The following is a 22,173-nucleotide window of genomic DNA, read 5'->3' on the forward strand; positions in this document are numbered from 1 at the left end:
GCCTTCGATTCTGAAAATTCTACCAGATTCCTTCTAATATTGTTTTTCCATAAGCTGGTATAACTCAGGGTTCATTATATGCAAATAATATGCTTTACAAAACTACATTGGAAAATTTAACTGCTTATTATGGACCTTTGGCCTATGAATTGTACCCGCAGTTACCAACCATTGTTGTTCCCACTCTATCAACATGCATATGCACATACACACAAGCGCACACCCGTACACACACACACATGTCTAGGCCAAGGAATTATCTGAATGGCAACTTGATCAACTTAACATACTCATGTATTCCCAACTCAGAAAACCATTTCAGCATGCTTATCTTGGGCCATTTATATCTGTATCATTTGTATGTAAGATCTAAGCAAGATGTGCTTGATTGTCCTAGTGTTGAGGATCATACCTACTTCCTTAAGAAAGTCCAAACATCTCAGTTGGCTAAGCGTCCAACTTCAGCTCAGGTCAAGATCTCGCAGTTCGTGGGTTCGAGCCCCACACCGGGCTCTGTGCTGACAGCTCAGAGCCTGGAGCCTGTTTCAGATTCTGTGTCTCCCGCTCTCTCTGACCCACCCCGTTCATGCTCTATCTCTCTCTGTCTCAAAAATAAATAAACGTTAAAAAAACAATTTTAAGAAAGTCCAAACATTCCTGAAAAAAATTAGTTTTATAGCAATGCACTTAGCAATGCAAACCCTCAATAATTCCAATGATCTCTGGTTCTTACTGGTTCTATTACCCAATCCTTGATATTACCCAGTCCTTTACATGTATTTCCTGAAGATTACATAATGTTAGTGATTTCTGATGGCATAACATATTTTCCAGAGTCTGTTTTTCAAATTTCACCTTGAAAATTTTCTCAGCTGCTTGTTATTGAGATTTGATGGACCTAAATGATCATGGCTACCTTGGAGGCCCAGAAGAACTCCAAATGTTGGCTCTCCACCCTGTGCATGTAATTCTTAAAGGAACTCAGCACAACAGAACACAACCATTCACTTCATGTGAGTAATGAAACCTCAAAACCATATTTAATGTGGGATGTCTTTACTAGGAGGGTGGGGATATATCACAATATAACAAATGCAACCAACAGGCACAGCTTAAAACAATTCTGCACAGTTATAGTTAAGTGATGATAAAAATAGTAATTGCTGCTTTCAATGTAGCTTAACTCCAAGGCCATAAATAAGCCTAGAAATCTAACCCAAAACCTAAATATCTAAGCCAGATATCTAGCCTAAAATCAAGACTATCTGACTGTGCTAGAACTCTTAATCCCTAAAAATAGCCTTAGCTTTATTTTGAAGAAGGAATTCATCATCACTCAGCCTACCTCGAACTTCCTCTTCCTCACTTAGTAGCAGCAAAACTGATTAACTGATATTCACATTAACTTCTATTTGTATCCCTAAATATATTCCATTATTGGTATTCTTCTATATATGCATTAGTGTCTATATACCTGAAACTGTACACTCTACAATATCTCTCTGGACTTTTCTTCACCCTCATTTGCCATCTAATAATTCAACAGGTCCTAAGTGTGATGTCCATGCCTGGAGAAAATACTACTCTGAAAACCTCCAGGGTGTTTCCCATTCTCCTTGCCACCATACATGGCATAACCATAGGAGAACATGTTAGTGACCCTAATTACCTTTGTTCCAGTCTTGTCATAATTGATGCTCAACAGAATGGATTATTTGATATCTGTCTTGAAAGTAACCACCATAGTCAAAATGTTCTCCATTTTCTATGATAGATCTGAATACACAGCCTCACAAAGTAGATAATGAAGATTATAGACATGGTCATTTCCTATTTCTGAAAGGATCTCATAAATAATCCCAAATTAAAGTTCCCTTATAACCTTATAGCGTCTATGATTTCTACCCAGTATAGGTACATAAATGATAGCTATTAAAATGGTAGTTATAACCGTATAAATTTTAATTTAAAATATTCTATAAATATTTACTAATTGCTTACAATATAACATCATGCTAGGATCAATAGAGAATCAATAGTGAGGGAATGATTTGGATGCTTACTATCACAGAATTTAGAGACTGGCAAAAATGACCAATAAATTATTAAGTATAAATAAATGTGATTTTTGTGACATAACAAATAAAATAGAAACTACAGGATGCTACAGGAGCATGTAATGGAAATGCATGTTGGAGAGGGATGAGTCAAGAGGCATCAAAAGAAACTCTCTGCCAAAACTGATGCTTAGATTGAATCCTAAAAATTAGACAATCATCAAAGGAGATGGGGTAAAAGAGAGACATGGGAAAAATTTTGAGATTCAAGCAAAGGAAATGTAATAATAAAAAGGCTGGGTGTGAAAAACAAAATGAACTTAAGGAAGTTCATTCTAGCTGCACAAAAATCTAAATGAAAAGGAGAGAACTGGATGGGCAAGTAAGGGGCAGATAATGAAAGTTTGTGAAAGAGATGCTCAGAGAATTAGAATTTATTCCAAGAGCAATGGAAAATCACTAAAAGGTTTTTATGCAATGGTGTAAATTTTCTGATTTAGAAAGAAAATAAGAACACAGGACATTTCTATCACTGCCATAACAAACTCTACTGCTTTTTTGAATCCACCTCCTGTTCCCCATGAAGGCAGATCCACTTCTTGCAATATGGTGAACTAGAAATTCTAAAAACCCTCACACTACAAAACCTCTAAGTAACACATTAAGTAAATATAAGAAACATTTTTTGAAACACAGAGTATGTCTGAAGAAAGTAACAGCATTTCAAGGAAATGTGGGAAAAAAAAAGTGAAGACTAATTCAAAAGTGTAGAGTAAACTAAAATCCAAACTGGAAACACCAAGTTGCTGGTGGAGTGGAGTGGGTGGAGTGTAATGCTGCTTCTACCGAGAGCCTTATGGATTACCTGCCTTGAGCCCTTACCCTTCCCACATAAAACTAGAATCCTCAAAGGGAGCATCTTCATATGAAACAGTAAACTATAAAAATTCACCCATTTCCCACCAGAGTAAAATGTAAAGATGGGATATCTATTCTGCTCTGGTTCTACAATAGAGAGGAAAACAAATTTTTGCCAATAATTTATAACTACAGGCCTGACTTCAGCCAAGTTTAGTGTTTGAATTCCCATTGGTTGCTGGGTCTAAATCTTTAAAGTTTAAAAATTAGTATAAAATGTTGGGATGCTTGGGTAGCTCAGTTGGTTGAGCGTCTGATTCTTCTGACTCTTGATTTCAGCTCAGGTCATGGTCTCACAGTTTGTGAGATGGAGGCCGAGTCAGGCTCCATGCTATCAGATTGGGATTCTCTCTACTCCCTCTCTCTCTGCCCCTCCCCCACTCGTGTAAACTCTCTCTCAAAATAAATGAATTTAAAAAAAAGAAATTAATATAAAAGGTTGCCACATTGCCTGGAGGCTGCTTAATCTCTAAGATTCTTGGTAGAACTAAATATAAAATCATTCCTAATGGATACACCTTAAATCTCCTTTACAGAAGATTGTCTACTGAGGATGAGTAATTGAAAATAGAAAACACAGAAGGAAACCACCACCGAGAGCAAGAATCAGCAGATACTATAAACAGCAGGTAAGAAACCTAAGACTTCAGATACAAAACAATCTCATATAAAAATTGAGAGGGTTAGAAACACTGAATTTTTAAAAAATCAGAAAAATTCAGACAGATTTGGAAAAGGATTAAATACAATTTCTAGAAATTAAATATGTAATAGAGAATAAAAACAGAAAACTAAATGAAGCTGAAAGCATGATTAGTAAATTGTTAGATAGTTAAAAGACTACCAAGAAAGCAATAAACATAGACAAGAATAATGATTAATATAGAGGAAATAAAATCAAGATGACACAAAAAATATTTGATAATAACATGGAAAATATGCTGAGAGTTATTAAAGAGAAAATATTCTAGGTAAGTTATATCATTTGAGAAGAAAGCAAAAATTCTGATTTCTTTAAACTTTGTTAAATATATATGTCAAAATTTTAAGGGCAACACTTACAGGAAAAGAGATAATCTCCCTTAAATGGAAATACATAATTTCCAAATGAATAGAGAGACTAAAAATCAAAATAAATTTTAGCAATCCAATAAAATGCATAAGAAGGAAAATGTAAGCATAGGAAAAAATGGCATAAAATCCAAAAATGGAAATAAAAATTAACAATAATTACAATAAACACAAATGTAATTTTTAAATACCTAAAACATATGGACCCCAAACAATTACAAACAAAAGGATAGAAAAAAGACTGCAAATACTATCAAATGCTAATAGCAAATGCTAATCAAAAGAAAGCTGGTATAAGACAAAATAGAATTTATGGACCAAGACAAATGTATAAAAGTATTGTTATGCAAAAAAGAGTGAATGAATAATAAAAGGAAAGATTTACCAGGAAGACATTATAATTATAAATTAAACATGTATATACCTAATAACATAACTTTAGATCATTCTAATTATCACAAAGAACTTATAAACTAGGTGCTAATATTATGCACATTCTACACACACGGAGAAACTTGGACACAAAGAAGTAAGTAATTTGTCCAGATTCACACATCTAGTACATGATAGAGCTGAGACATACCCATTTATACCACCGTCACTCAAGATTCAAAAGGTCATAAAAGTAGAGTTGAAATATAGAGCTGAAAACAGCCCTAGTTTATGACAAAAGGAACAAACTCTCTATTGATATTTTAAATGAAAAGTAGAAAATGAATATATGCTTCCTGGATATCCAGCTGCTAGCTGACCTGAGAGAATTAGTGAAGTCCTTCCTCTCTGTTTCTACAGCAATTATTGCCACTTCTCCTCCGGCACTTTAATGTTGCCTCATTTGATTAACCTTCTTAAATACATTATAAAATCTTTGAGTTCAAAATTCATGGCTTAGAATTGTTCATTGCCTCCAGGGCACCATAGAGTATATACTATACATAAAGTATATATAAATCTTCCATCCAATGTCTGACAAGTTGCAGGTAGTCAATAAGTGCTAGTTACCTGAACACTTCACAATGGGGAGGTAAGAATGAGTTTAGGAGTCAGGCAAACAAGTTTAAATATCACCGCTGCTACTTCTTAGCTATTGACCAAAGTCAATTTTCTTGATTTCTCTGAGATGTGATTATCCCATCAGTTACCAGCCATACAATAATACCCACCTTAATGCTATATGAATTAAGTAACAATAGTGCATGAATAAATACTGGTACATAGTAGGTGCTCAATAACATTCATTATGCTTTCCTTCTATTAGATGACTGATTTTATATGGTCTTGATCCTAGAGTTTTATATTTGTCTGGGTTCTCCAGAGAAACAGAACCAGTGGAGGTTAAGAAGTGCCCAGATCTGCCCTATGTAAATTGGAGATGCAGGAAGGCCACCATTGTAGTTCAAAGGCTGAGAGCCAAAGTAGATTATGATTCCAGGCCTGAGGCCTGAGAACCAGGAGCACAAAGGACAAGAGAAGATTGATGTCCCAGCTAAGTGGCCAGGAAGAGAAAGACTAAATTCATCCTTCCTCTGTCTCTCTTTTTACTCAATTCAGGCCGTTGGTGGATTGGATGATGCCCACCCACACTGGGATGGGTCATCTGCTTTATTTAGTTCACCAATTCAAACACTAATCTCTACCAGAAACACCCTCACAGACATACCCAGAAATATTTAAACAGTTATCTGGGGCATTCTGTGGCCCAGTCATGTTGACATATAAAATTAACCATCACAAGTTTATTACAGACATCGGATCCAGAGTCAACACAAGTATTGCTCTTAAATTTTTTACAGTACACAATGTAAAACATAGATCACACCAATAGTACAGTCTCAGAACATCAGGAGCAGTTCATTAACACCAAAACAATTTTCTGAAACACAATTTTAATGGATAGGATCTAAATTCAGAATGGATAAAAATAGCTACTGTGGCCACTACTTTTTAGCAAATTGAAACTACTTAGACAATAATAATCAACTCAGACAGAAAACAAGTACTTCAAAAGTTTTTAGAGGAATAAGATACTAGAAACTGATTCTAAAGGTGTAGTATAATGCAGCCAGATGAAAAGTGCAGTCTTAAAAATACTCCCTGTGTGATAAAATTAAGAATAGGGAGTTTTCTCTGTGTGGATATATTTTAATTAGGTTTATTAGGCAGACAGTGAATATAAAAGTTGGGTTGTCCAGGCTACAAATTCTACAAGATTAACCTACTTGAATAAGAAGGAAAAAAAATGTGCATTTTTTTTTCAATCTGGATTCTTCCAGGTTGGACCTCCCACAGAAAAATCACATATTTTATTCTGAAAGAGTAAACTGCCCTTGTAATGAAAGAATGGGATCTTCAGGCACTTCTGACCTCTATACCTTTAGTCAGACCCAAAACCTAAAACCTAAACCATGATAGATTATAAACTCCAAGGAAAAAGAGAATTTAAGCTATTTTAGAAAATTTCTTCACACTAATGTTCATGTCTAATACACCTTTACTTTCAGCACCTGGCATCGTATGGAGTAGGATTGTTGCTTCAATACATTAGCAAATGAACCTAAAATAGAAGCTAAAAATAAATTTTGATACTCACACCATTTTAAATTCAAGTCACTAATATAACATTTGTATCAGCTATATTTTGAATGAATGAATGAATAAAATTCAAATGAATAAATAAAAACTCATGTTTCAACAAAGGACAAAGATATTTGAACCAATGATGTCGGTCAATTTATCAAGCTATGTAAACATTTCTCTTTGGCATAAATAATTCTGCTTTTCCTTAATTGATCACAGATTTAAAATTTCCCTCTTTATTACTTTTTTTTTTTTAAGTAGGCTCCATCCCCAGCGTGGAGCCCAAGATGGGGCTTGAACTCACAACCCTGAGATCAAGACCTTAGCTGAGATCAAGAGTCAACTGTTTAACCAACTGAGCCACCCAGCCACCCCAATTTTCCCTCTTCAAATATACTTCCACCAAAGTATAAGAGGGTAATATTCATCTATGGAACCTTAGCTCAACGGTACTTGAAAAACTCTCTCCTATCACCCAATAACAAGTCATTTTGCTGTTCACAACTTGCAGAGGTTGCTATGCAACTATAATGAGAGAAAGAGAAATTTCAAGACACAGAATATATAGCACATGAATTAAGGTGTTAGAATAAAATTAGTTGAATGTGTACATGTATGTGTAGGCAAATACTGTATAAATTATCAGACTGTAATAAGCTGAAAGGATAGTATTTCTGTGAGAAAAAAAAAAGCCAGAAGAAGCAGATTTTCCAGTTAGAAGCTTACAAAGTTCTTTCAGTTAATTAGGCCTATCATTTAATTTGATCACTAAACTGCAGCCTAGGCATAAGGCACAAAGAAAAGAACAGTGGGTGGACAGTTAGCAACTAAATTGGGCAGGCAGCACACACCAGTACAACTCTCTTTTTTTCCTTCCTCTATTTTGGGGAGGAAGAATATAAGAATATATAGAATGAGAGCTTTGTGCTAAATCGCGTGTGACAGTCATCATAACAGGATGGAACACATGGTGTTCAGAACCTCACACTTTAGTAAGAATGCAAGCAAAAACGAAAGATACACTAGAAATATATGTAAACACAGCCTATGTGATCCATAAAGGCAAAAGCATGACACAGAGGTGTTCCCACAGAGGTTTTTCTCTTCTACTAAAATAGTTTCAACTTCCAACAAGCTTTCTCCCAAAAAATCCCAAAGCTTTATGTGCTAAAAAGATGTTTTTAAGTCTTTCTCACTAGGGAAGTAGTAGCGTAAATGAAACTGTGTCTCTGAAATCTGCTCAGGCAATTGCACTGCCTTTGTCAATGCCCTTCTGCTATAAAGACCACCAGAGACACTCCTGTAGTTGAACCAGAAGGGTTCATTACTCACGGAAGCAAGGGAGAAGATGCATGGGGACTGTGGGCCATCTCAGTAATCGATGTTAGGAAGAATCTCTTGGAGGATTTTGGCTTTGGCTGGGTGCTTTTGAGGAGAGTCAAAGAGTCTCTAGATGATATAAGAAAGCAGGGACAATTCTGTGGGTGGGTATCTCAATAAATCTTTTCATTATGGACAGGCCTGAGTGAGGCTTAAACTGTCGTTGGTGATGAAGTAGTAGTTTCTCATGTCAGCCAGGAGAAAGGGGGATGTTTGCTATTTTGTGGATGGCACAGTAACCTTATTTTGCACGTGCTTAAGAAGTTATGATATGGTCCTGTGCTGTCTTGCTCTGTCATGGTCTCAGAATGGCCCTTGTCTTGTGTTGGTGTTTGATGAGATTGTTTATGCCCAACAGAACAACCATTGGGTGTTAAGTACCAGGCCAGCTTCAAATAACCCTGAAGCCCAGAGCTTTGTCAGACAGTTCCCCATGGTCAAGAGCTGCTTTTTATTTTCGCGTTTCTGGTTGTTTTCAGAATAATAAACCCTTCACTTAACTGTGAAGTTAAAATGGACACAGCAGACTGGGTGTGAGATCTGTACCATGTTGGATTTACTACAGGAGCCAAATGGTTTACTGCCACAGACTGCATAATCTTTTTTAGTTCACATTGTCATGGACCTGTTTTCTCTGGAAATCAGCACTGTCTTGTGTCAGTTCAGTAGCTAGGCTGCCCATAAATATAAGTGACAAACACATCCATACTGATGAAATTACTACAACAGTTGACATTTATGTAGTCCTTATTTGCCAAAGAGCTTTATATCATCTTGTCAGTTATTCCTCATAGAAAGAAGACTATAGGTGATCTAAAGAGATCAGATGGCTTTCTGAAAAGCATAGACTAGTGGAACCAAAACATGAAGTCATCTTCTGAACTGAGGATCCATTCTGAAAGTGTTCACCCTTAAATTGGTACAAACTAACCTTTAACAGCATGATGTCTGAGAGAGCAGCTCTGAGACCAGGCCACCTCCATTTATTCTCTACTTTGCCATTTTCTGCCTTTGTGACTTTGAGAAAGTTGTTTTACCTCTCTGTAACTCAATTTTCACATCTGTAAAATACAATATTTCATAGTAGCTAGCTCATAGGCTTGTTGTACAGATTAAACAACTCAGTACATAAAAAGAGTTCAGGACAGTGCAGACTCCTCTTTACCATTTATCAAATGTTAGTTACTCATATGGGCTGAATTGGACATCTCTCTCAAATTCCTATGTTGAAGCTTTAACTCTCAATACCTCAGAATGTTACTGTATTAAAGATAGGATGATTAAACAGTTAGTCAAGTTAAAATGGGGCTGTTAAGGTGGACCTTAGTCCAATCTGAACTATAAGAAGAGGAAATTTGGGGGGCGCCTTGGTGGCTCAGTCGGTTAAGCATCCGAGTTCAGCTCAGGTCATGATCTTGTGGTTCATGGGTTTAAGCCCTGCATTGGGCTCTGTGTTAACAGCTTGGAACCTGGGAGCCTGCTTTAGATCCTATGTCTTCCTCTCTCTCTGCCCCTGCCCTGCTCATACTTTTTCTCTCTCCTTCAATAATAAATAAGCATTCAAAAACTTAAAAAAAAAAGAGGAAATTTGGGCACACAGAAAAACCCCAGGTATGCATGTCCTCAGAGAAAAGATCATGTGAGGATATAGTGAAAAGGAGGCCACCTGCATGCCAATGAGAGAGGCCTGAGAAGAAACCAAACCTGCTGACACCCTGACCTTGGACTTCAAACCTCCAGAACTTGAGAAAACAGATTTGTGTTGTTTAAACCACTCACCCTGTGCTATTTTGTTATGACAGCACTAGCAAACTAATGCCAACACATTTATAAATGTTAGCCATTACTTGGGGCTGAACAATCTCAAAAATTTCAGTTGCTATTTCTTAGAATCTGTATGTAAAGATATCGATGAGAACATAAAATAAGTTTTCCATTTAAAAAAAATTTTTTAACATTTATTTATTTTTGAGAGACAGAGAGAGATAGAGAACAAGTGTAGGAGGAGCAGAGAGAGGGAGACAGAATCTGAAGCAGGCTTCAGACTCTGAGCTGTCAGCACAGAGCCTGATGTGGGGCTTGAACCCACAAATTGTGAGGTCATGATCTGAGCCAAAGTCAGGCGCTTAACTGACTGAGCCACCCAGGCCCCCTCTTTTTATTCTTTAAATTTTTAATTTTTCCATTTTTTAAAATAGTTGACATCTCTTAAATTTTTTTAACTGTTGATATTTTTAGAGCTTCTCATACATACCTTTCTGTCCTCACTGTGCCAACTTATAGAATACTGTATATCAAAGTATACATTGATTACTTCATACATTCTAGTTAGTATGTGATAAAATCCACATAGGGATAATATAGGAAGATCAGTCAAAGAGGGACAGGAGGATGATAAAGCCATAAATAAGTCTGTAACGAAGCTAGCAATGAGAGCCAAACCATGACGAGTCACCAGGAAGAGATTCCTTCTGTTTGTGCTTTAATTTGGAAACTAGCAGGACCCAGTAAAGAGACTGTTAGTATCAAAAGAGCCTGTGCTAAAGCAAGATCTCCAACCACCATAGCCACGTAACTTAAGACTCTCCAGAAAAGACTAAAGACCAAGCAGACATAGGGGCACCTGGGTGGCTCAGTGGGTTAAGCATGTGACTTCAACTCAGGTCATGATCTCACAGCTCATGAGTTTTAGCCCCACATTGGGCTCTGTGCTGACAGCTCGGAGGCTGGAGCCTGCTTCAGATTCTGTCTCCCTTTCTCTCTCTGACACTCCCCTGCTCATGCTCTATCTCTCTCTCAAAAATCGATAAACATTAAAAAAAAAAAAGAAAAAAGATCAAGTGGACATAAGATATCCACTCTGGACAGGGCACCTGGGTGGCTCACTTGGTAAAGTACCTGACTTTAGCTCAGGTCATGATTTCACAGTTCAAGAGTTCGAGCCCCACATCAGGTTCTGTGCCGATAGCAGGGAGTCTGCTTCTTTTTCCCTCTCTCTCTGCCCCTCACCCACTTGCTCTCTATCTCTTTCTCAAAATAAATAAAAATAAACTTAAAAATAATTAAATAAAATAAACAGGCATCAAGTTAATAATTTTATATTTTCATCAGACTCTATGTAAATCATCAGAGACAGAAAAAAATAAAACAAAGAAAGGAAACCATGGAATACTTTGGATTTTTTTAATCACAAGAGAAAGGGTAACCCACAACACACAAGGAAACTGATCAAGTTGAGTTAAATGTCTCTTACGAAATTGCAGTGCATATATGCCTGGCAAGACACCAACCCCACCCCTACTTATGGTAATAGCAATATAATAAGAAAAAGCACAAGTAAATAGAGCAAGCATTAATTAGAGGTAGAATCACATATTCTGTACAGGATAAAAGAACTGGAGAGGAGTGTGAGAAAGATTGTATCACCAAGACAGAGGTCATTATAGGGAAGAATATGTGTAAATGAGCAAACTTGAACTTACGAATTTGAAAAAGCATCTGGATTTACTCCTTCTTTCACTGAATCTAGTCAAATCGATGTATATTATTTAGGCTAGGCTGCTGTAATAAAGATAATTAACAATAATTGAATAGCTTAAAGAAGACGGAAATTTCTTTCTTTCTTATCTGATAGCCTGAAGTGAGCAGTCTAGGTCAAAGTGTTGCCCTGCTCCGTGCAGTCATTCAAAAACCCAGGTTCCTTCCTTCATGCTTCTCCACCATCCCACAATGCCTTGTCTTTATGATATAATTAAAATCAGGTCACTGCCATTGTAAGACTGCATCAGGCTAACAAGCATTAGACAGCATGGTGGCACATACCCAGTTCCAGAGGTGGCACACATCTCCTCCATTCATACATGTTTAAAAAAATTTAGTCACATGACCACACCTAATTTGGCAACAGACCTAGCTGAGGGACGGGAGAAGTCTTAGAGGTGGAGAATGGAGTCTGCCTCAATATCAAGACAACAAAAGCATGCAAAACTAACTAAAAAGAAATAAAAATGAGAATTAAAGATGTATATCTACGTAACTTTGATTTTTAAAAAACTTCTGTCAGTGCTTCTTTTCTCACTGAATAATAGAGGGTATACTATAAAAATGTCTACTACTAGCTAATTCATACAAAACTTCTCAGAATTTCCCTAAGAACAATATAGAGCATATTCAATTCTTTAGGGGAAAATGTATAATAAAGTGTAAATCATCACCACATGTTGTTTGGAATACGTAATTGAAACAAATTTTGTGATTATCTTTTCTAATCATGTAAAATGTAATTTAAAATCTGTTTTACACAGTTCCAAATCACTTAAATCATGTTATCATTTTATATATTGCAAAAGCAGGAATCCAAAACAAAACTTTTCATTTAGTAAAGTCAGCTGAAGATTATATATTTTTGTGGTTACCTAGGTAATAGTTACCATAGCTCTGGAATGTATAATCAGTTTAACATTATATTCATCATTGGTTCTACATTATAGCTTCAGATCACTATTTTAAATACAGTCATCAGTAAATGTCTTTGAATTATTTATCTATCAATAACAAATACACCTTTCTATTCCATCACTGCCAATATGGACTTGGGCACTTGAAAGTGCCCATTTAAAAACTGTTCTTCCTTCCCTATTCCCCACAAAATCAAGAACATCAAAAAATTTCTTAATTGTATATATGCATTTGTATTGATCCTAAAGATGTTAGCAGTAAACAACTGAATTTCTATAAAAAAAAAATGTCTGCACTGTCAGCACAGAGCCCAATGTGGTGCTCAAACTCACTAACCATGAGGAGGAACCAAGATGGCAGAACAGCATGGAAGTCTTTTGTGTGTCTCACGTCCATGAAATACAGCCAGACCAACACTAAACCATCCTACACACCTAGAAAACTGATTGGAGGATTAACACAACAATCTGCACAACCTGAGCCATAGAATTCAGCAGGTACATGGTGCAGAGAGGAGAACCTGGAGAGCAGGAAGGGAGGTGCTTTTGTGAGCAGAGAGAGAATGGAGACTGGTGAGGGGGGAGAATACGGGAAAAGCACCCCTCCCCAAAAGCAGCTGGAGAGAAAATGGAAAATTGGAAACAGCTGCAGGGACTAAACTAAAAAGGGAGAAAGGAGAAAGGAGAGGGTTTAAATTCCATTAAGACTGTAAACAAGGGGAGCACAAAGGCTGCAAGTCTGCAGCTCCATACCTGTTGGTGCTCTAGTGGGAAGGGCGAATCCCCAGGAACAGAGCGGGGTCCGGGAGGTTCTCAGGCCACGCGGGGAAAAGCAGTTCCACTGCTGGAAGGACATTTGATAGAGACTGTTAAGCCACCTGGTCCCAGCAGACCCCAGAAAACGGCCACATTAGCTATTGCCAGAACAAGGTCATTAAGGGTGAAGCCTGGTGCCAGATGTGTGTTGTGATTTTCCATAATCCCTGAAACGCTGCTGCAACACTATCTCGCGAACTTTTTCTGAGGCGGGCTGGCACCTGGCTGTAGTCTTGGGGCACCGACAGCAGCAGGGTCCAGTGGGCATTCCTGGGTGCAGCCAACATTCGGCCATTGCTCATTCGGCCATTGCTCAGTGAGACCCTCCCACAGAGGGGTGGAACGGGTCAAAGCCAAGGTCCTTTAGAAGTAAGGGGCCAGGGAAAACAGCTGCATCTGAGACAAAATTCAGGAGAGAGGTCCTGTCTGGGGCCTGGTCACAGACAGTGAAAAAGTGGGGCGTGGACGAAAGCTGAAGACAAAGGACGGATGTGCGATTGCTGATCCGGGAGAACAGACTGGGTAACTGAGTGATGCCATTTTCACCGCTCCCGCGCATGCACACACACACCTAGGAGCACCACAACACTCCACCCCAGTAGGCTAGCAACACCATCTAGTGGAGAACGAAGCCATTATGCTGAGACCTGCCCAACTGGGCCACCCTTGCTCTTTAAGAACACAAGTCTCACTGCCTACTTAGTCTATGGACTATAAACTGTTACATATTCTGACTTTTAGGGGAAAACAAAGTAATTTCAGTCCTAATTCAATCTGTTAGCAGGTCCATCTATTCAATTTTTCTTTGTTTTTTTTTTCTCTTTTACACTTTTCTTTTTCTTGAATACAGAAAGAGAAAAAAATCATTTTTATTTTCAATTTTTATTAAAAATATTTTTCTTTAATTTTATTACTATATTTTTTACTTTGTGTAAATTTCTTCAAATTCTATTTTACTGCCATCATTTTATTTTAGTCTACTTCAGTGTATTCACATTTTCAAATTTTCAAACCATTTCCTTTTTTTTCTTTCTTTTTTTCTCTTTTTCATTTCTTTTCCTATTCTTGAATGCAGAAAGAGAAAAACTTCATTTTTACTTGCAATATCTTTAAAGATATTTTTCTTTAATTGTTTTTACTATATTTTTGGCATTTCTGTAAATTTTTTCAAATTCTATTTTACTTCCATCATTTTATTTTAGTCTACTACAGTGTAGTCACTTTTTCAAATTTCCGAATGATTTCCTTTTTTTCCCTTTTTTCTTTTTTCTCTTTTTGTCTCTTTTTTTAGTACAGAAAAAGAAAAATTCTTTTTTTTAATTTTTATGAAAAATATTTTTCTTTATTTTTTCTACTATATTCTTTTTTTTTTTTAATTTTTTTTAACATTTATTTATTTTTGTAGACAGAGAGAGACAGAGCATGAACGGGGGAGGGGCAGAGAGAGAGGGAGACACAGAATCGGAAGCAGGCTCCAGGCTCTGGGCCATCAGCCCAGAGCCTGACACAGGGCTCGAACTCACGGACTGCAAGATCGTGACCTGAGCTAAAGTCGGACGCTCAACTGACTGAGCCACCCAGGCGCCCCTCTACTATATTCTTTACCTTTGTGCATATTTTTTCAAATTCCATTTTACTTCCGTCATCTCATTTTAGTCTACTTCAGTGTATTCCTTTTTTCAAATTCTCAAGTGATTTCCTTCTTTTTCTTTTTTTCTATTTTTCATTTCTTTTCATTTTCTTGAATGCAGAAAGAAAAAACTTCATTTTTACTTTCAATATCTATTAAAAATATTTTTATTTAATTGTTTTTACTATATTTTTTGCTTTTATGTAATTTTTTTCAAATTGCATTTTATTTCCATCATTTTATTTTAGTATATTACAGTGTATTCACTTTTTCAAATTTTCAAACGATTTCCTTTTTTTCTTTTTTCTTTTTTCTCTTCTTTGTTTCTTTTTTTCTTCAATACAGAAAAAATTCATTTTCATTTTTAATTTTTATTAAAAATATTTTTCTTTAATTTTTTCTACTATATTCTTTACTTTTGTGTATATTTTTCAAATTCTATTTTACTCCCATCATCTCATTTTAGTCTACTTCAATGTATTCATTTTTTCAAGTTCTTAAACAATTTCCTTTTTTTCCTTTCCCCCCTTTATTCTCTAACCTGTCAAACTACTTTCAACACCCAGACCAAAACACACCTAGTATCTAGCACCATTTATTCGATTTGTATGTGTGTGTGTTTAATTTTTTAATTTTAATATTCTTTTAATTTTATTTTTTTAATTTAAATTTTTTTTAGTTTTAATTTTTCTACCTCATTAATTCCTTTTTCCCCTTCAAAAACAAAACAAAGGAATTTACCCCAAAAGAAAGAGCATGAAGAAATGACAGTCAGGGATTTAACCAACACAGATAAAAGCAAGATGTCTGACCCAAAATTTAGAATCACGATAATAAGAATACTACCTGGAGTTGAAAATAGATTAGAATTCCTTTCTTCAGAGACAAAAGAAGTAAAAAATAGAATGAAATTAAAAATGCTATAAGTGAGCTGCAATCACGGATGGATGCAGCAGCAGCAAGGATGGATGAGGCAGAACAGAGAATCAGCAATACAGAGGACAAACTTATAGAGAATAATGAAGCAGAAAAAAAGAGGGAGATGAAGGAAAAGAGCACAATTTAAGAATTAGAGAACTCAATGACTCATTAAAAAGGAACAACATCAGAATCATAGGGGTCCCAGAAGAGGAAGAGAGAGAAATAGGGGTAGAAGGGTTATGTGTGCAAATCATAGTGGAAAACTTTCCTAACCTGGGGAAAGACACAGACATCAAAATCAGTAAGCACAGAGGACCCCCATTATATTCAACAAAAACCGACCATCAACAAGGCATATCATAGTCAAATCCACAAAATACTCAGGCAAAGAGAGAATAATGAAAGCAGCAAAGGAAAAACAGTCCTTAACCTACAAGGGAAGACAGATCAGGTTCACAGCAGACCTATCCACAGAAACTTGGCAGGCCAGAAAGGAGTGGCAGAATATATTCAGTGTGCTGAATCAGAAAAATATGCAGCCAAGAATTCTTTATCCAGCAAGGCTGTCATTCAAAATAGAAGGAGAGATAAAAAGTTTCCAGACAAACAAAAATTAAAGGAATTTGTGACCCCTAAATAAGCTCTGCAAAATATTTTAAGGGGTACTCTCTGAGGGGAGAAAAGATGGGAAATATATATATATATATATATATATATATATATATATATATATATATATATATATATATAATCCCAAAAGCAACAAAGATTAGAAAGGACCAAAGAACACCACCAGAAACTCCAACTCTACAAGCATCATAATGGCAATAAATTCATATCTTTCAGTACTCACTCTAAACATCAATGAACTGACTCAATGCTCCAATCAAAAGACATAGGGTAACAGGATAGATAAGAAAACAAGATCCATCTACATACTGTTTATAAGAGACCCACGTTAGACCTAAAGACACCTTCATATTGAAAATAAGGGGATGGAGAACCATCTGTCCTGGTAATGGTCACCAAAAGAAAGCCAGAGTAGCCATACTTTTATCAGACTATCTAGATTTTAAAATAAATACTGTAACAAGCAATGAAGAAGGGCATTGTATCATAATTAAGGGGTCTATCCACCAAGAATACCTAACAATTATAAACATTTATGTGCCAAATGTGGTGCACCCAAATATATAAATCAATTAATCACAAATATAAAGAAACTCATTGATAGTAACACCATAATAGTAGAGGACTTCAACACCCCACTCACAGCAATGGACACACCATCTAATCAAAAAATCAACAAGGAAACAACAGCTTTGAATGACACACTAGACCAGATGGATTTTACAGATATATTCAGAACATTTCATCCTAAAGGAGCAGAATATACATTCTTCTCCAATGCACATGGAACGTTCTCCAGAATAGACCATATACTGGGACACAAATCAGCCCTAAGTAAGTACAAAAAATCGAGGTCATACCATGCATATTTTCAGACCACAACTGTATGAAACTTGAAATGAACCACAAGAAAAAATTTGGAAAGGTAACAAATACTTGGAGACTGAAGAACATCCTACTAAAGAATGAATGGGCTAATCAAGAAATTAAAGAGGAAATTTAAAAGTACATGGAAGCCAATGAGAATGATCACACCAGAGCCATAAACCTCTGGGATGTAGCAAAGGTGGTCATAAGAGGAAAGTATATAGCAATCCAAGGCTTCCTAAAGAAGGAAGAAAGATCTCAGATACACAACCTAACCTTACACCTTAAGGAGCTGGAAAAACAACAGCAAATAAACCCAAAATCAGCAGAAGACAAGAATTAATAAAGACTAGAGCAGAAATTAATGCTATCAAAACCAAAAAAAGAGAGAGAGAGAGAGAGAGAGAGAGAGAGCAGAACAGATCAATGCAACCAGAAGCTGGTTCTTTGAAAGAATTAACAAATTTGATAAGCCACTAGCCAGTTTTATCAAAAAGAAAAAGGAAAGGACCCACATAAATAAAATAAGGAATGAAAGAGGAGAGATCACAACCAACACAGCAGAAATAAAAACAATAATAAGAGAATATTTTGAGCAATTATACACCAATAAAATGGGCAATCTAGAAGAAATGGACAAATTCCTACAAACATATACACTACCAAAACTGAAACAGGAAGAAATAGAAAATTTGAACAGACCCGTAACCAGTAAGGAAATCAAATTAGTAATCAAAAATCTGCCAAAAAACAAGAGTCCAGGGCCAGATGGCTTTCCAGGGGAATTCTACCAAACATTTAAGGTAGGGTTAACACCTATTTTCTTGAAGCTTTTCCAAAAAATAGAAATGGAAAGAAAACTTCTAAACTCTTTCTATGAAGCAAGCATTACCTTGATTCCAAAACCAGACAGAGACCCCACTAAAAAGGAGACCTATAGACCAATTTCCCTGGTGAACATGGATGCAAAAATCCTCAGCAAGGTATTAGCCAACCGGATCCAACAATACATTAAAAAAATTATTCGCCATGACCAAGTGGGATTTATACATGGGGTGCAGGGCTCGTTCAATATCCGCAAGGCAATTAACGTGATACATCACATCAATAAAAGAAAGGACAAGAATAATATGATCCTCTCAATAGATGCAGAGAAAGCATTTGACAAAAGACAGCATCCTTTCTTGATAAAAACCCTCAAGAAAGTAGGGATAGAAGGAGCATACCTCGAGATCATAAAAGCCATATATGAACGACCCAACACTAATATCATCCTCAATGGGGAAAAACTGAGAGCTTTCCTCCTAAGGTCAGGAACAAGACAGGGACATCCACTCTCACCACTGTTATTCAACATAGTATTGGAAGTCTTAGCCTCTGCAATCAGACAACACAAAGAAATAAAAGGCATCCGAATCGGCCAGGAGGAGGTCAAACTTTCACTCTTCGCAGATGACATGATACTCTATATGGAAAACCCAAAAGATTCCACCAAAAGACTGCTAGAACTCATCCATGAATTCAGCAAAGTCGCAGGATATAAAATCAACAGAAATCGGTTGCATTGCTATACAACAATAATGAAGCAACAGAAAGAGAAATCAGCGAATCGATCCCATTTAAAATGGCAGCAAAAGGAGGTTTGTCCTTTTTCTCTCGCCACGGTTTGTTGGAGCCTCCATTTTTCTCGCCCTTTCTGGGCTATCTCGTTCTTTCCAGGCTACTTGGCAGCTAGTTGAGCCCATTACTTTCCACTGGAATCCAAAGGTCTAGAAGGCTGAGACTTGGCTTTCAGGTCTGAGACTTGGCCTTGGATGGATTCGCCAACAAAGCTTTACCCATCCTGTGGCCAGAACCTTCTCAGATGACCAGTGAAGAAAATTCCCAGGGAGGCTCAGCTGCCTCTCAAACCATCTCCAAAGTATTAATAAAGAACCTTAGTCAATTGACTCTCGACCCTAGTATCAAACTTCCTTCCCCTCTACCAGAATATCCACCCCAACAGCAGGACAGAGGGACGAAATCACAGGGACTTGTGGACCAGATACTCAGCAACAGGAGGAGGGGTGGAGTAAGGACTTTGTTAACTGCTCGGAAAGAAAGGATGGAAAGGCTGATGTGGTTTATTAAAAATCATCGCTACTTCAACCAGCGTTCCACGGATGAATCCAGAGTAGAAAGATTTAGATGTAGATGTCATTATTGCTTGTATCATAGACCTCCCGAGGATACCAGCATGGAGAATAATTATGACATGGAGTCTATGTAAACATAAACCTTATTATATGGTGTTTTTCTTGCTAGTAATTTTAGAATCAGTATGCAGCACCTTGCGAAAGCTTCTCTATTGTAGACAAAGTATAATATTTTGATAATCTATGATATTAGCTCTGTCTTGTCTTTTCTACCTTGATAACAATAATTTGTGAGGAATCTGGTGTTTTGCATTTGAGTGACCTCAATATACTTTAGTTCCACTTTTTGATATGACCCAAGGAAGCACTAGTGGGTTTTGAGTGTAGCCTGGGTGTTTGAAAAACCTGAAGTCATGAAGATCGGTTAACCTAACATGGGGTTCCTGGGTGGCTCAGTTGGGTTAAGCATCCGACTAGAGTTCTGTAGAGTAGGGTTCTGTGCTGGCAGCTGGGAGGCTGGAGCCTGCTTCAGATTCTGTGTGTGTGTGTGTGTGTGTTTCTCTCTGCCCTTCCCCCACTCATGCTCTCAAATAAAAACATTAAAAAAAAAAAAACCCTAACATCAAATTGGAAGCCACGTAACTTGTGCAGGGAGGAATATATAGAGAATATTGGGTGGTTTGGCTGGAGAGCATAATTATAATTATGGCAGCGTGCATAGGCTAGGTTTTCTGGTTTTCAAAAATTAGAGTTGTAATGAAAGTTTTTTTGTGGTAGTTCAATTTTCAGTATGTGTATGTGTATGTAGAGGATCTTATTAAATGTGTATGTAAAATGTGTATGTAGAGGATCTTATTAAAATTGAGGTTTATTTGAATACGTTTCAAAAAATAAAATAAAATAAAATAAAATAAAATAAAATAAAATGGCAGCAAAAACCATAAAATACCTAGGAATAAATATAACCAAAGAGGTGAAGAATCTATACACTGAAAACTATAGAAAGCTTATGAAAGAAATTGAAGAAGACACACAAAAACAATGGAAAAAGATTTCATGCTCCTGGATAGGAAGAACAAATATTGTTAAAACGTCGATACTACTCAAAGCAATCTACATATTCAATGCAATCTACATATTCAATGCAATCCCGATCAAAATAACACAAGCATTCTTCACACAGCTAGAACAAATAATCTTAAAATTTGTATGGAACCAGAAAAGACCCTGAATAGCCAAAGCAGTGTTGAAAAAGAAAGCCAAAGCAGGAGGCATCACTTTCCCAGACTTCAAGCTGTACTACAAAGTTGTAATCATCAAGACATCATGGTACTGGCACAATAACCGACACTCAGATCAGTGGAACAGAATGGAGAACCCAGAAATGGACCCACAAAAGTATGGCCAACTAATCTCTGACAAAGCAGGAAAGAATATCCAATGGAATGAAGACAATCTCTTCAGGAAGTGGTGCTAAAAAAAATTGGACAGCAACATGGAAAAGAATGAACCTGGACCACTTTCTTTGTATGTATGTATGTATGTATGTATGTATGTATGTATGTGTGTATTTATATAAAACTTATTGTCAAATTGGTTTCCATACAATACCCAGTACTCATCCCAACAGGTACCCTCCTCAATGCCCATCACCCACCCTCCCACCCCCCATCAATCCTCAGTTTGTTCTCAGTATTTAAGAGTCTCTTATGGTTTGACTCTCTCCCTCTCTCTTTTTTTTCATTCCCCTCCCCCATGTTAAGTTTCTTCTGTTAAATTTCTCAGGATCCACATAAGAGTGAAAACATGGTATCTTTCTCTGCCTGACTTATTTCATTTAGCATAACACTCTCCAGTTCCATCCATGTTGCTACAAAAGGCCATATTTCATTCTTTCTCATTACCAAGTAGTATGCCATTGTGTATATAAACCACAATTTCTTTATCCATTCATCAGCTGATGGACATTTAGGCTATTTCCATAATTTGGCTATTGTTGAAAGTGCTGCTATAAACATTGGGGTACAAGTGCCCTTAGCCATCAGTACTCCTGTATCACTTGGGTACATTCCTAGAAGTGCTATTTCTGGGTCATAGGGTAGATCTATTTTTAATTTTTTGAGAAACCTCCACACTGTTTTCCAGAGCGGCTGCACCAGTTTGCATTCCCACCAACAGTGCAAGAGGGTTCCCATTTCTCCACATCCTTGCCAACATCTATAGTCTCCTGATTTGTTCATTTTAGCCACTCTGACTGGCGTGAGGAGGTATCTCAGTGTGGTTTTGATTTGTATTTCCCTGATGAGGAGTGACGTTGAGACCCCAAATAGCCAAAGTAATAATTAGGAAGAAGACCAAAACGGGAGGCATCACAATCCCAGACTTTAGCCTCTACTACAAAGCTGTAATCATTGGACAGCATGGTATTGGCACAAAAACAGACACATAGACCAATGGAATAGAATAGAGACTCCAGAATTGGACCCACGAAAGTATGGCCAACTAATCTTTGACAAAGCAGGAAAGAATATCCAATGGAAAAAAGACAGTCTCTTTAACAAATGGTGCTGGGAGAACTCGACAACAACATACAGAAGAATGAAACTAGACCACTTTCTTACACCATTCACAAAAATAAACTCAAAATGGATAAAGGACCTGAATATGAGACAGGAAACCATCAAAACCCTAGAGGAGAAAGCAGGAAAAAAACC

The 22,173-nt window shown here is 36.8% G+C and overlaps 1 protein-coding gene and 1 long non-coding RNA gene across 4 annotated transcripts in view; both read left to right on the forward strand.

The window, feature by feature from the left end:
* LOC122224870 overlaps positions 1-22,173 on the forward strand; it is a 62,200-nt gene that overhangs the window by 11,707 nt on the left and 28,320 nt on the right. For all 3 annotated transcript variants that reach the window (XR_006204969.1, XR_006204968.1, XR_006204967.1), the window contains exons 2-3: positions 873-1,013; positions 3,512-3,604. This is a non-coding gene — a long non-coding RNA (uncharacterized LOC122224870). The remainder of the gene's footprint in view (positions 1-872; positions 1,014-3,511; positions 3,605-22,173) is intronic.
* Positions 19,139-19,593, forward strand: LOC122224869 (developmental pluripotency-associated protein 3-like). The gene is given in 2 exon segments (XM_042947256.1): positions 19,139-19,166; positions 19,169-19,593. Coding segments are annotated over 2 exon segments (453 nt in total).

Source organism: Panthera leo, chromosome B4 (genome assembly GCF_018350215.1).
Source record: "Panthera leo isolate Ple1 chromosome B4, P.leo_Ple1_pat1.1, whole genome shotgun sequence".
In the NCBI taxonomy this organism is placed as follows: Eukaryota; Metazoa; Chordata; class Mammalia; order Carnivora; family Felidae; genus Panthera; species Panthera leo.